Consider the following 15,439-nt stretch of genomic DNA (forward strand, 5'->3'; position numbering starts at 1 on the left):
ACTGGTGAGTGAGGTTCCAAAATTTCTGCTTAGTGCCTGCTAATAAGAATTGCTTTCTTGGATTTCACAAGTCCACAATAATAAGATAGCCTTTCTTTATAGATATATGAAAATCAATCACCGTCTCCCATAATAAGCAGAAAGAATCTGTACACCCACAGGGAAGAGCCCATCCATAATGACAGGCTCAGGCTTACAGATGTTCCAGCTGGGCCACACTCAGCTTGCCCATAAAGAAGCCGATCAGAGGCCAGCTTCACCCTACGGGGAGACATTCCCAGATGACAGGACCATTTCCATTTCATCCTCAAGCACTTCAACTATCCTGACCATTTTAAAAGTAGTTATATTTGGGCCCAGCGGCGTGGCCTAGCGGCTAAAGTCCTCGCCTTGAACGTGCTGGGATCCCATATGGGCACCGGTTCTAATCCCGGCAGCTCCACTTCCCATCCAGCTCCCTGCTTGTGGCCTGGGAAAGCAGTCGAGGACGGCCCAATGCATTGGGACCCTGCACCCGCATGGGAGACCCGGAAGAGGTTCCAGGTTCCCGGCTTCGGATCAGCGCGCACCGGCCGTTGCGGTCACCTGGGGAGTGAATCATCGGACGGAAGATCTTCCTCTCTGTCTCTCCTCCTCTGTGTAAATCTGGCTGTAATAAAATGAATAAATCTTTTAAAAAAAAAAGTAGCTATATTCATTAAGTACAATTTCAGCATAAGTGTCAGGTTACCTGAAGCACTTAAAACACACACACACACACACACACACACACACAGAATGGATGAGCTGTGGAGCACAAATGCAGGCCCTAAGCAACAGCTGAGAGGAGCAGAGAGTCCATGAGGAAGACAGTCATTCAACAGCCATGCCCTAACACCAAGACTCTTGACAGAAGAGACTCAGGTTTGGTTGTTTCCTGGATAATAAGTGAGATGAACCATCTTCATAAAAAAAAAAAAAACTATATATACTCCTTTAATATTCAAGATCCACATGTCACTTGTCTAAACACATGAAAAAAAAAAATTTAACTGCTCATAGAGCCTGGAATGATGACTCAGTGGCTAATCCTCCCTCTGCAAGCACTGGAATCCCTTATGGGTGCCAATTCATGTGCTGACTGCTTCACTTCCAATCCAGCTCCCTGCTTGTGGCCTGGGAAAGCAGTGGAGGATGGTCCAAAGCCTTGGAACCCTGTACCCATGTGTGGGAGACCCCGAAGAAGCTCCTGGCTCCTGGCTTTGGATCAGCTCAGCTTCAGCCATTGCAGCCGCTTGGGGAGTGAACCAACTGACGCAAGATTTTCCTCTCTGTCTATTCTTCTCTCAGTAAATCTGCCTTTCCAATAAAAAGATCATTTAAAAATTAAGAAATAAAAATGCTCACATATATATGTATGTGTAAGCTATAATATATACAAGTAATATAAATGTTATACATATGTATGTATTATTTGAAAGGCAGAACAGCAGGGGAAAAGAGACCTTCCATCTACTGATTCACTTGTCAAATGCCTGCACTAGCCACCCCACACTAAGTCAAAATGAAAAGTCAGGAGATACTTTTAGATCTCCCACATAGGTGCCAAGGGCATAGTGTCTGAGCCACCACCATCTGCTGTCTCCCAAGATGTGCGTTACCAGGAAACTAGATCAAAAGCAAAGTTGGGAAATAAATCCAATCGCTGTAATATTAGAAAGCAGACATCCCAAGCAAACGTTCCCCTAACCCTCAACTAGACTAGATGTCCCACAGTAGTAGATAATTCAGCTGTCTTGTGCATACCCTAAGATACTGTCAAAGGCTGAACCTTCCGTCTGCTGGTGTTCATGGTTCCTGGCTTTGATCTGATCCAACCAACATTGTTGGAGGCATTTGGGGAGTGAACTAGTGAATACAGGGTTGGTTTCTCTCTCTCTCTTTCTCTCTCTCTCTCTCTCTCTCTCTCTCTCTCTCTCTCTCTCTCCTGCACACCCCCAAATTGTGTGTGTGTGTGTATCTGAAATGTCATTTCAAGTAAAATTTTTAAAATTAAAGAGAAACAAAATAGAAAATTTTGTACTCTTCTCAGCCTGACCATATAGCAGAAAACAAACAGCATTACATTTCCAGGAGAAAAAAAACAAGAGTGAGACCAAGTGACCCGTTATGAAGCAGATGAAGTCTAGATAAAAGGAATCGTCAAAACCATGGGAGAAGGACCTTCAAGGCATTTAAGATAGCTTTATTTAGGATCCTCTCCCGTGACATGCCCAGAATTTCTGAGAGGCAGGCTGAGGGGATTCTCCAAGGCCTCATTGTCCAGGGCTGCCTTGTGACTCGGCTCCCCAAGCTCTGGCCACAGCGGTCCCAGCCAAGGTACACCTGGACTCAGCAACAGCTCGTGAAAACATGGAGCTTGGGCCATGTGATGCTGGTTTTGCAGGAGTGAAGCATGCAAGAGTTATAGGATTATGAAACATTGCATTGAGGTTTAAATAAAAGTCTGAGGGACCAGACTCAAGTTTGCTGCAAGAAGTCCAAACGGGCCAACACTTAGGGAAGCTGTGAAAAGCTGATGTGGAGCCCTCAGGCAGTTAGAGAAAGCAGCGACATGCAATGCCTGCCAGGTAAAGCTGCAAGAAACATGCACCCAGGGAAGTCACTGATACCAGAGCATTGTATCCCCAGAGAACAGCCATGTGAATGGAGACCAACTGAGCCTCAGAGGTGTGGAGGCCTCTGCTCTAGTTCCTAATGCTGTCTCAGACAACTGGGGCCCAGGCAGATACCTATTACGAGGGCGGAGTCACTTCAGAGAGTCCCCGTCAAATGGAAATGACAAGTGGAAATGTAGGGAGCTGCCCCAGCATCCTGACCAGGACCATGGGGTCTAATCCCACCCCAACATAGAGAAGAATATGCCAGACTTGGAGCTTTAGGATCTAATGTCTATCCTTCTGAGTTTCGGTCTTGCCTTGCGATTAGAGTTCATTCTACTCGACTAGTCCTCACTTTGGCAATGGTTTTTTTTTTTTTTTTTTAATAATCTTACTTAGTTGATTAGCAATGGGTTTTCTATGCTCTGTGCCTTATCCCATCATGGTATTTTTGGAAGGATGCAGCTTTTTTCTGATTTTGCAGGGGCTCACAGCTGGAAGGGTTTTCCCTGAGTCTTAGGAGCTTGGACTTCTGAATTAATCCTGGACTGACTTAAGAGTGGAACCACTGGGAGTGTGATGATTGCAAGTTGTATGTTAAAAGGAAGAGATTCGGGGGATTACGGGAAGGAATGGAAGGAATTCTATGGTTTGAATTCTGTACCCCAACTCATGGTGTTTAGTCTCTAAAATTCTACGATAATGGTATTGAGAAAAAGAAACTTACAATGATGGTATTTGGAGACAGGGTCTTTGGGAAGTGATTAAATTGGATTAGGCTTGTTGGGATGGGGCCACTGAGAATGAGTCCTGGTGCCTTTATAAAAATAAAGAGATCAGAGGGACACACAGAAACAGGCACACTCCTGCCATGCTGTGACATAGCAATGCAGGACTTTGGCAAAGCCTATGTCACTCTTTATGGGCTTCAAACTGTGGAGACCAGCACTGTGGCATAGTAGACTAAGCCTCTGCCTGGGGTGCCAGCATCCCACATGGGTGCCAGTTTGTGTCCTTGCTTCCCCATTTCCAACCCAGCTCCCTGCTTACAGCCTGAGAGAACAGTGGAAGATGGTCCAAGTCCTTTGTCTTTTGCATCTATATGGGAGACCCGGAAGAAGTTCCAGGCTCCTGGATTCTGACTGCTTCAGCTCTGACCATTGTGGCTATTTGGGGGAGTGAACCAGTGAACCAGAAGATCTTTCTTTCTCTGTCTCTCCTATTCTCTGTAACTCTGCCTCTCAAATAAAAATAAAATACATCACCAAAAAAGTTTCCAGAACTATGATCCAAACTAAACCTCTGTTCCTTATAAAGTTAACCTGCTCCCCCTGTTTTATCATAGAAACATAAAGCTAATGCACCTCTACTCTATCAATAAGAGGAAAAAAACAGACAACTATGAAGTCCTAACTTCTCCTTGAGCCTTTAAAACAAACAGGAAGAACTTGCCTAGGTGAAGGGTAGTGTTCAGCAAGGATGGATTCCTCAGAGTGTCTAGAGCCCCCACGGAGTCACAGTGCAAGTTCACAGGCACTTGTGGGTCCTCCTCTCTAGACTGAGGACAGGGGAGACTGAAGAGAGCCTTTGGAGCGGATGCAGGCTTGGAATAGCACAAGTCTCTTTATAAACAAAAGCTACTGGGATGGGGCAGTCAGTCCTTCCCTTAGTTTCAGGGCACAAGAAACGGCCCACAGCTGCTAGGAGGAGAAAACAAAACAAAGCAAAATAAACCAGCCTTCTTCAGAACTTCTTCAGTTCTAGGCATAATGTAGAAAATGCTTCCAGAGAAGATCTGCCAAGTATTCTCATCCTCACTGTTCTAAGGCACCTATAAACACACCGTCCAGATGCAGAGATTCGTGGGAACTGACTTTACCATTACAGTAATAACAGAGCATGCAAGAGCGACACACTCACCATGTGCTGGCTTTATCACCTCCAAATTGCATCCTGTGAGAGGCACATTGTCAGGGATCTTGTACTACCCTCTCTACCATATCCCTACACTGCCCCCAGCAAACTCCAAAGCAAGCAGCAGGGACAGCAGCTTGGCAGGGAGACAGATTACTCCACACTGGGTGAAGGCAGCCTGTTACAAGTACACTGCTGTCGAGGTCAAGGCTTTTAAGACCACCCTTGCCTCTCCTACTCTGCCCATGCTGATGCTACTCCTTTTGTCCTGCAGTTAAGCCTTCCTGTAGGCAACCTGTGCTCTGACAAGGTAAGCTCATTTGGCTCCTACAGCAGCTTTTAGTAAGCAGTAGGGGTACACTGGTGGAGTATTCTTTTTGGATAAACTGAAGGAGTAATAAAGCACTGCTCTTCATGCTTCTTCTTCTAGTACAGGAAACAAACAATTGCAGTCACTTTTGATTCACAGAGTCCCTTTTCTGTAGTCCCCAAAGGATTTATTCTGAAGCATTTTCAATTGCATAGTAGCACTCCAACTTGTGAAATAAGCAAGAGGGTTAGCATAATTATCACCCTTCTCTAATGATGAGAAAATTCCAGAAATAAAAAGAGTTCTTGCATTTAATTAAACCCGTAATTCTTAATCTTCTATTATATGACTCAGGTAGATCACAAGCCTACAAAGAAATAGTAGCCGTGGGTTTTATTTGTATTAGCTCTTTGTTACTTTGATGAAACACACAAACAATTGATTTTATAAAAGGAAAGGCTTGTTGGGTTCCCGGGAACATCTGAAGGTTCGAGTCCAACATTAGGTTGGTGCCTGATGAGGACAGCAGATGGCAACAGTGCAGCCCATACAGGAGAAGGATCACACAGGGAGCCAGGAGACAGAGTTTGGATGAGTCCACACTCAGGCTTTTACAACAGCCCTTATGTAAGCAATACCTTCTGAGGGCACAGCCCAGGCCAAAGCACCTCACACTGCACCCTCACTTTCCAAACGGTCATTCTCTTCCCAACAGCACCACTCTGGGGAATTAACTTTTAGCACATGCGCCTTGTGGGGCATTTCACATTCAAACCACAGCACTACCCTTAAAAAAGACATGGTTAAGTTGTTGGAAAATACTTCAGTACATGCTCAAGCAACAACCAAACCACAGATAAATATTTGGAACAAAGAGAAAACTCCAAGCCAGAATACAATCACATACTAAAAACTTGTGCGTACGAGTACTCTTCAAAAAGTTCATGGGAAATACATATTATGAAACTACTGTGCATTGATTTCAAAATTTCGTGTCAAAATAAACATCTATTTGTTTAAAAAATATGTATTTAAAAGGTAGAGTGTGTGTGTGTGTGTGTGTGTGTGTGTGTGTGTGTGTGTGTGTAAGAGAGAGAGAAAGAAAAACCCCGGAAGGTTCAGACAGGCCAGCAGAGTGCTGATGGGGGAAGGAACCATAATTGGCCCTGGAAAAAACAAGAGAGACCCATTGAGGCTAGGAGACTGGGTAGGTTCAGCCCAGGGTCTTATCTGATCCATTCCAATAAAAGAAACCCAAAGAAAGAAACTCAGTACTACAGACATAAAGATCAGACCGTGGTCTTACCCTCAGGGAACACAGAACAGCATGGGATGGCAGAAATCTTCCCTTGGTATCAAATCCACATAAATATCCAGGGGGAAAATGAATTGTGTATAGCTGGCAATAAAACTGTGTGCTTTGATATAACAGAGAGACCACCAGCTTTGGAATCAGACTTCAGATCAAATCCTGACCCACCTCTGAACAGCACTGTGGCTTTAAGCAAGTTGCTTCACTTGATGTTTCTATATTTAGCTTTGTCACCTATCAAAAATGGTATCATGATATCTAATTCCCCAAGTGGCAAGAAAAAAAGGGTTATGTGGCCTGGCATTTGATACATTATTTTTTTTAATGGATATTCATCTGCCCAAAAACCTTTCAACAGAAAACCAAAACAGATCAGACACGCTGATTCTTACCCCCATCCTCCTCTCGCCATCCCCAGCCTGATGGCTAATTGTACTTCACTTGCTGAAGTACTTGCTGGTACAGTCCTTCCTCCTCATGACTGTCATCCCAGAGAAGACCTAATCCGGAGCCAAAGGACAAAGTGACCTGGGTTCCTATCTTCACCAGTATTTTTAACTGGTTAGACCTGAACAAGCCTCTGCTTTGACCTTCCAGTTTCTTGCTTGGAATCAGCATGCTTGGGTCACTAATTCTGCATGTTTTTTCAATGTAGAATTCCTGATTTGGAGACCAGCACAATGGCTAAAGCTTTAGGAATGTGTAAGTTCAAAGCTATGTAAATGTCCTGGGCTAGCAGGGTCACTCACATGTTATATATTTCCCATCTGAAAAGACAGGAACTGTAGAGGGTTTCCACAGCAGAGAAAATGTTCATCTGCAGAATCAACACTATTAGGACACTGATTCTAATAGCAATCTCTGTAACATGGATATTTATTATCAACATGATACATTGGCTAATACATACATTTGCTCAATATCCTCCACCAAAGAAAAGACAGTGTTTCACATCACAAACGCAGTGGGAATTTCCCACTGTATCTTGCGAGTACTATGTTATCCAACACCTGACTCCAGTTACCCACAACCTGAAATTCATCCTACTTCCTATACCAAAAATGGACATCTCAAATATAAGACACAGCATTCATCAGAACTCTCAGTAGAGTAATGAACACAATTCCTACTGGAGACAGTTTGTCTCTAAAGCAGCAACCACTGTAGTCAGAAGAACATCTTCCTCTACCCACAAGTATCCACATTCTAGTCCCTGGAAACTATAGTAAATTAGATTAAATGGCAAGGGAGAATTAAGGCTGTAGACAGATTAAGGTTGCTCATTAGTTGCCCTGGAAAATAAAGCGATTATCCCAGACTGCCATCTAGGAAGGCTCAACATAATCACAAGAATCCTTAAAAAGCAGAAAAGGATGGAGGCTGGCATTTGGTGCAACAAGTGACACTGCTTGCAATGCCCACAACCATATCAAAGTGCCTGGGTTTGACTTCTGGCTCTGTTCCCAATTCCAGTTTCTTGCTAATGTGCACCCTCGGAGGCAGCGAGTGATGGCCCACGTAGCTGGGTCACTGTCTCCCACATGGAAGATGCAGAATCAGCTCCAGACTCTTGGCCTCGGCTTGGCTCAGCCCTGGCATTGGGGGAGTAAACCAAGGGATGAGGTATCTCTCTCTCTCTCTTTCTCTCTCTCTCTCCCTCCACCACCCAACTACCCACTGTGCCTTCCAAATAAACAATCCAAATTTTCTCTGCAAAAAAAGTAGGAGGCAGAAATGAGAAAATGAAGCTATTGTGCCAGGCCCTGGATCCTGGCTTTGCCTGGCCCTACTCCAGCTGTTGCTGCCATTTGGAGAGTGTACCAGTAGATGACTGATACGTCTCTGTGTATCTCTCTCTGCGTAACCTTTCAAGTAAATAAATAAATCTGTTTAAAAATGTTTGGTAAAATTCAATCTCACCGATGGATCTTGAGCTTTCCTTTGTGGGAAGCTTTGTGATTATTTTTAGTGTCTTTATTTCTTGTAGGTTATTCAGATTTTCCACTTCAATTTTGGCTCATTTCCCACTGCTGTGACAGAATACCACAGACCAAATATTTTATAAGCAAAATAAGCCAATTTGTTTCCTGGAAATTGAAGACAGAGGGGCTGATGATGGCCATCTAGCTTCACCATCTCATGGCAGTAGGGCAAAGACAGGGGGAGAGCCAGAGAGGGAACTCATAGTCCAAGTCCAAAGCCTTGTGATAGTTAATTTTTTAACACCTGATTAGGGAGACACATTCAAATGAAACACCCTCTGAGACTTAGGATGGGATAACAGTATATACTTCACTGATTTTATGAGCTGATAAAACTGCTTCAAACACTAAGTTGATGGCAGTTATAAGTTCTTGGAGAGCAGAAATTAGCAAATGCATGCGTGGCTCCTGCACAGATCTGACCATGGAAGGAAGAAAGGAATGAGTTGAGGAAATAAACAGCATAGCCTGGGCCCTGCAGGTAGCCTGATATAAACTAAGGCAAGCCATATGCCAGGTCTCCCAGAGTGCTTAGCCTAGCAGTTAAGATGCCCACATCCCAGACTGAAGTGCCTAGATGGTGATTCTCAGCTGCGGCTCCTGAATCCAGCCTCCTGCAGATGCAGACCACGGGAGGCAGCAGTAACGGCTCCAGCAATTGCTTCCCTGCCATCCACCTGGGAGACCTGAACAGGGTTCACAGCTCCTGGCTCCAAGCCCCATTGCCAGCCCAATTCTAGCCATCGTAGCCATTTGGAAAATAAACCAGCAGGGAAGAGATCTCTTTTTTTTTTCTCAAAAATTAAAAAAAGAAAACAACCAGAATATCCATTATCCAGAGAAACAGAAACAGGAAAGATCATACCAATCATTCAAGCTAATCTTTCTGATTTAACAGATGTCAGACTTGACCCTGAGACCCCATTACTGCCCAGGATTGCTGATGGCAGAGTAAGCAGGGATCTGACCAACAACTACAAGATCTGTGTAGTTGCAGTTTAGCTGATACGTATATCTTCATAATGGCACTTGAGTTGGGTGGAGAAATATTAGAATTCTAATTTTTCAACCTGAGGTTGGGTGACTTGTCCAAAAATGGATTCAGATCCAGACAGTCATACACCACTGTACTTCTATTTTCCTGTACCATAATGCCAAGAGCAAGGTCGCAAAGTTACATACCACATAACAGTCTTGGTCAAGAGCAGACTGCACACCCAAGGGTGGTCTCGTACGATAATACCACCCAGTAATGCTGTGACCATCTCAGTTTGTAGAAGTAAATTCTGCAATATCTGCACAACAAAATCACCAAGGATGCTCCTCTCAGAATCTACCCTGCTCATTAAGTGACATGTGGCTTTTTACAGCAGCATTCCACAGATGTCAAGTTCCAAATCCTGGGTTTTCTATCAGCAGTTCCTTTTCTTACTGCATCCTGCCACCAGCAATATTTTATACTCTTATTTGCCTGATCCTGATTCTATGGACATTTTGTTTTAAAAATTCAATGGCCATACTTGGCCCCAGACAGTTTTTTTTTTTTTTAACTGAATCCGCAAAGTTGGGTCCCCTCTCTTCTAAATCATCTTGTGAAGTGTATCTCCACAAGAAGAACCTCAGGACTAAAGCAAGTAGAGGGGACTAAAGCCTGCGGATGGCAACTCTGGCTCACTCCCTGAGGAAACGTTCAATGCAGTTTAAATGAGTGTGTGGATTGTGGGGCAAATGCTTCCTCCAGGTTTTGATCAGTACAAACTTGTGCATTCACAGAAGGGTCTCAAAGTAATGCAAGCAACAGGGAAAATCACTGGAACACTTCCAGTCACCACACAGAAAAGGTTCTGAACGTGCATGTGAATGTGTGTCTGGGAGAGACCCAGGGGGAGAGAGGGGGAGGAAAACACTGAGAGAAGCAACTGGTTCCTCTTTGGATATCTCCTTTCCTTCAGCACGCACAACCTGTGCTGACTTCAGGAGTGTGTTTGCTCCACCTTCCAGTGCATGGAAGAGCATTCCAATGACTTGGGTCTCCTCGGGGAATGGAGGGGAGGGGGGCAAGGCTTCCAGCACTGGGACCCCCAGTGCTACGCAGACCCGTAAAGGCACACAGTCACTGCCCAGGGGCCTGCCCACACAGCCTTGTGATGTAACCTGCCCTCTCTCCACAGCACCGCCAAGTCACAAGCCTCCTGAGGTCTAGCGGTTGTTTATGCTGGAAAGCACTGGCGTCTGTTCTTCTTGTGCCCTTTCCTTCTCTTCATCTATTAAACCCAAGAACAACATCCCACCCGCTTCCTACCACCAGCAGCCCAGCAACCCTCAGGGTGGGGCAGGTCTGCCTGATGGACCACCTGGCGAAAGCTGCCTCATACACCTCGCCCCAACCCTGCCGGGTCGGCGACGCAGGTGCCTGCTACCATGCACGCCACGCAGGACAGGAGGTAGGCGGTCTCTCCAGGGAGGATGCCACCGTCGGGCTGCGGGTGAGGACAGGAGCCAGACGCCCAGAGACTACGCCCCCACCCACTCTCCGTTCACAATACGCAAAGAGATAAATAAAAAGCTTCATTTACCGACATGAGTGATCACTGTGGCCAGTCGCCGGGTGAGTTCCTGAGGTGCCATTTTTTCTTTTAGCCAAAACAGCATTTCACCGAAAAACCCACCCTCTTGGTAGCCAAACAAAGCCAAACGACGCTGTTTGCACCGTAGTTGTGGACGATGCTGTCACGGCATCTCCGCCAGAAGATGCTCTGCCCTCCTCGCCCAGGTCCTCTCAGTCGTCAGGCACACGGGTCACTCGCATCCGAGACCAGCGCTCCTAGGGCCCCCCCGAGCTCGCGGCCACGCCCGGCAGGCGGCTTCCCAAAGGCCACCGCCGGCATTGAGAGGGCGACGGCAACGCAACGGGCTCTCGAGTTAGGCGTGCACCGCGGATTCTGGATGTGCGGGCCGGAGCTGCCTAGCTTCGGGCGCCGCCCCCAGGGAGACTCGGAAGGCAGGATGCTCCGCCGGGGCCCCGGGGAGGTACCGAGCTGCGTGCGAGAAGAGGGCGGGTGCAGGCGGCCCCGGCTCTTCCGCGCCGCCCACCGCCCTCCCACCTCGGCACCCACTGCTCCTCATGCGCGTGCCCGCGGCGCCCTGGGCGCCAGGTGAGGAGTGCACGCGCCTGAGTACGGTCGGGTTCAGGGTCTGGCACGCTTCTCTGGGTCTTCAGGAGCAGGGAAGAGAACACCCCGACGTGGGCGCTCCCTGCAGCAGAGGTTGGGTTCCCAGCCGCTCGCTTTCCGGCTTGAGCGGCCCCTCCTCCTACCCCGCCCGCTCGTTGTCTAAGGAGAAGCCTAGGCGCGAGGGGACTGGTCGCACAGCAGGTGCAGGAGAAGAAAGCTGAGCGAAGCCCCGCCGCGTGTTTTTCCGAGGAGGGTGTCGCCCGCAGTTATCAGCCTCCACGCGGAATCTGGGAGTCCGGGCAAGCGTGTGCGCCCTGAAGTCTGCACCCTGTGCGATTTTTTTCTTTGTGCGGTGGCTCCCTTGCATCCCCGCCCCGTCTGTCACCTCTCAGGAACGCCTGGGCTTCCTTCCACAGGAAAGGCTCTGGCACGCAGCCTCCTGGCCTGCCCTTGTTTTGAACAACTCCAGGAACAGCTTCTCAGCAGGCCTGTCTGATGGCTTCTTGAGCAAATCCAGACTCCTGGCCAGTAGTTCTACACTAACCCCATGGGGAAAAACCTGAGCAGATGCCAATCTGGTCACAGTAGGTAGAATTCTACAGTATCGGTCAGTGGCAGGATCACCCACAGGTTCTGAGCCAAAGCCGGGATTCTCTGACATGTGTAATGTCAGAACCCAGCTCCTGACTCCCTAGATCTAAGTCCTAGAAGTCTTCACTCACCTCAGGAGAGTGGGGACATTCAGAAATGCTTTCTGTACCAGCAGTTATGGGGTGTAGTTAAGAGGTGATGTTAGCCCACCTGCAACAGATTTGTAAGCAGACTCCTCGTTCCTCTGCTTGTCTTTCCCCCTCTGCTTTTCAAATAATAAATGAATAAATAAATCAGAAACAAAGAAGAAAGGGGAGGGAGAAGAAGGGAGGGACAAGAACTTCTTGCAAAGAAATCATAGAAAAGAGACCTGCATGGTGGCTTAGCATGCTAATCCTCCACCAACAGCACTGGCATCCCATTTGGTTCATTGTTCACGTCCTGGCTGCTCTTCTTACGGCCTGGAAAGCAGTGGGGGATGACTCAAGTCCTTGGGGCCCTCACCTACATGGGAGACCTAGAAGAAGCTCTGGGCTCCTGGCTGCTGCTAGCTTCAGATCCATTCAGTTCCAGCCACTGCAGCCGTGTGTGTGTGTGTGTGTGTGTGTGTGTGTGTGTGTAGTGAGGGGTGGGGTAGAGTGACAAGGAGACGGAAAATCTGACTCCATCTCACCTTTTGTCTGTGAATTTGCCCCTTCAAATAAAGATAAATATTTAAAGCAAAATAAACTGTAGAAGAGTTCAAGACCCAGAACAGATGGAGGCAGCTTGGATGTGTCTCATTGGTTTCAGGCTAAAGATAACAGATTTTTTTTTATGAACTTAATGAAGTATTTCCTGTTGATGGAGGTAATAACCCTGGTTGCCAGTCAGAGCCAGTTGTATTGGTCACCAGAAACCAGCACATTGCTAAGGAGATGATGGTGGGGGGACATGCTGAGGTAAGGAGGTCTAGATCCACTTACAAGACCTGGTGACCTCAGATTTCTTGACGAGGCCAGGTCTTCAGACACAAGAATCATGAAAAGAGAGAGAGGAGGAGAGGAGAGGAAATTGAACAAAGGAAAAGCTGATTAATTAGAATAGGAAAGAAAAGAAACAGTTGGAAATAACATTACAAAGTGCTGCTTTTCTTCTCCACATCTGTACTTTCATAATCTTCAAAGGTTTCCATGGAGACAAATTGGCTCAGTTCATGTTAAGATGTAGCAGACAGTGTCTATCCTCAGAAACTAATTATGTCCCCAACTCTAACACTTGCAAACTCAGGGATTTGACTGTTTCACTTAACTCGTGAGGAGGTGGATTTCCAAGCTCCACTTTCCTGCTTTGAAATCCCATAACTGTGACTAGAAAGAATTGACTGCATGCCCTTCAATAACCCAACTCTCCTGTCTTTCGAAGAAAACAGTCATTGTCTCTACCACTCTTAGGAATACTGACATCTTTCCTGTCTTAGCTCCTTGCTGCCCATGCCCCCTCCCCTGCCTCCTTTTCTACTTCCTAATTTTATTCTCTTTCCTGTGTTCTTGGCTAACAAAATCAGAGGAACAGCCTGCCTTGCTCTGCAGTGAATCAGGTAGCAGCCATCGCTGTTACATATCAGTTACGCTTGTGACGAGCAGTTTCAGATACAGCACCAATCACCACCATACACCAAGTCTTGACTCTGGTACATAGGTTTATGGAACAGAAGGGAGACCAGAAGTCAGTCCACATACATACCGCCAACTATTTTTGACAAATGTGCCCAGAACGTAACACTGGAGAGATGATCATGTTTGTAATAAATTATACTGGCAAAATTGAAGATATATATGCAGAAGAGTGAAATTAAAGTTCTACTTCTCACTATATTAAAAAATCAACTTTAGATGAATCAAAAATCTAAATACAAGGCCTGAAACAATGAAATTTCTGGAAGAAAGCATAGGACACTTCAAGACATCGATGTAGGAAATGATTCCTTGGCTAAGATCCCAAAAGTGCAGGCAACAAGAACAAAACTAAACAAATGGAATTTTATCAAACTCAGAAGCTTCTGCACAGCAAAGGAAACAGTGAAGAGACATCCAACAGGAGAGGAAAAAGTACAAATCAAAGGATTAATAACCAGGATACATCAGGAACTCAAAGACTCAACAACAAGACCAATCAAGCTAAGATGTGGGTAAAGGATCTGGACAGTTTTCAGAAGAAAAAATATAAATGACAAAAAAATATATAAAAATTTTCAAAAAAAACTCAGTAATTTCAGGGAAATGAAAATTAACACCACAATTAGATAACACTTCATCCTTCTTGGAGTGGCTATTACAAAAAGACAAAAAGAAGCAACTGATGGCAAGGATGTGGAGAAGGGAGAACTCATACTGTTGGTGGAAATGTAAACTAGTACCATCACTATTAATGACAGCAAGGCAATTTCTTTAAAAGCTAGAAACAGGATCATCATGTGATCCAGTAATCCCACCACCAGTTATATATACAAAACACATGAAATTATTACTATATCAAACAGACACCACCGCTAGAGGAACGGATTGAGAAAATGTGGTATATGTACACAATTGAATATGTTTCAGTCATAAAAAAATGATATCCTGTCATCTGTATAACAATGGATGAAACCAAAGACCATCATGTTAAGTGAAATTAAGCACAGAAAGACAAATATATACCCTCAACTCTACCTGGTAATTACTGGAGGCTAGGAGGGGCATAACAGAGTTGGATTTTTTTTTTTTAAAAAGTGGAGAAATCTGTGTATTGTTCATTAGTTGAGTCAAATACATTATACTAGTGTAAGATGTTAGTCGTAAGGGAGGATGTCATTTACAGATTGTGATAAATATGTAAGATATTAACAACAGGTGAAAATAGGTGTGGGATGAATAGGAACCTTTTGTTCCCCATACTACCTCCCAGTTTTTATTTTGCAAATTTAAAACTATTCTGAAATAAAAAGTTTAAAAACTCATGTGAAAATTTCATCTCTGTGGGATAACAAGAGGTGGAACCATGTGCGGTCTTTAAGAGGTGATGCGGGTCACGAGGGCTTTACTGTCATGAATCCTCTCATGGGCTAATGAGTTAGTTCAGGAATGGGTCTGTCATGTATGCAACAACCTACACTGACTCAGAACGCTGCATGGAATCCCCACCAGCAAGGTCTTCACCAGGTGCAGCCTCATGGCCTTGGGCCTCCCAGCTTCCAAAATCTACCAGTCTCTGTTAGACACCAATTAAGCCATTCTGTGAAACGGCAGGACAGCTCTCCATCATCAAATGGAAGGATACATGATCAAGCCTGAGCTCGAAAGGCATACATTAGTCACATGACCCGAAGACCCATGACACCAACTCCTGCTATCCTTCCCTCTCCCAATCTAAATTTATGCTCTCATGGGGAGTTCCCTACTACTAGCTGACAGGAAGGAAAGACTCAGTCCTGGTCAGCAGATGAAGAGCTATTTGAAGGCTCAGTATGCAGGTACCATCTAAAAGTGGTCAGGTGC

The 15,439-nt window shown here is 45.6% G+C and overlaps 1 protein-coding gene across 2 annotated transcripts in view; it reads right to left on the reverse strand.

The window, feature by feature from the left end:
• The window catches only part of MCF2L2 (MCF.2 cell line derived transforming sequence-like 2), a 261,237-nt gene extending 249,588 nt beyond the window's left edge, over positions 1-11,649 (reverse strand). For both annotated transcript variants that reach the window (XM_058662140.1, XM_058662139.1), the window contains exon 1: positions 10,734-11,649. In XM_058662140.1, the coding sequence (XP_058518123.1) occupies positions 10,734-10,809 (76 nt within the window). In that variant the 5' untranslated portion in view covers positions 10,810-11,649. The remainder of the gene's footprint in view (positions 1-10,733) is intronic.
• Positions 11,650-15,439: the final 3,790 nt, after the last annotated feature.

Source organism: Ochotona princeps, chromosome 3 (assembly GCF_030435755.1).
Source record: "Ochotona princeps isolate mOchPri1 chromosome 3, mOchPri1.hap1, whole genome shotgun sequence".
Lineage (NCBI taxonomy): Eukaryota > Metazoa > Chordata > Mammalia > Lagomorpha > Ochotonidae > Ochotona > Ochotona princeps.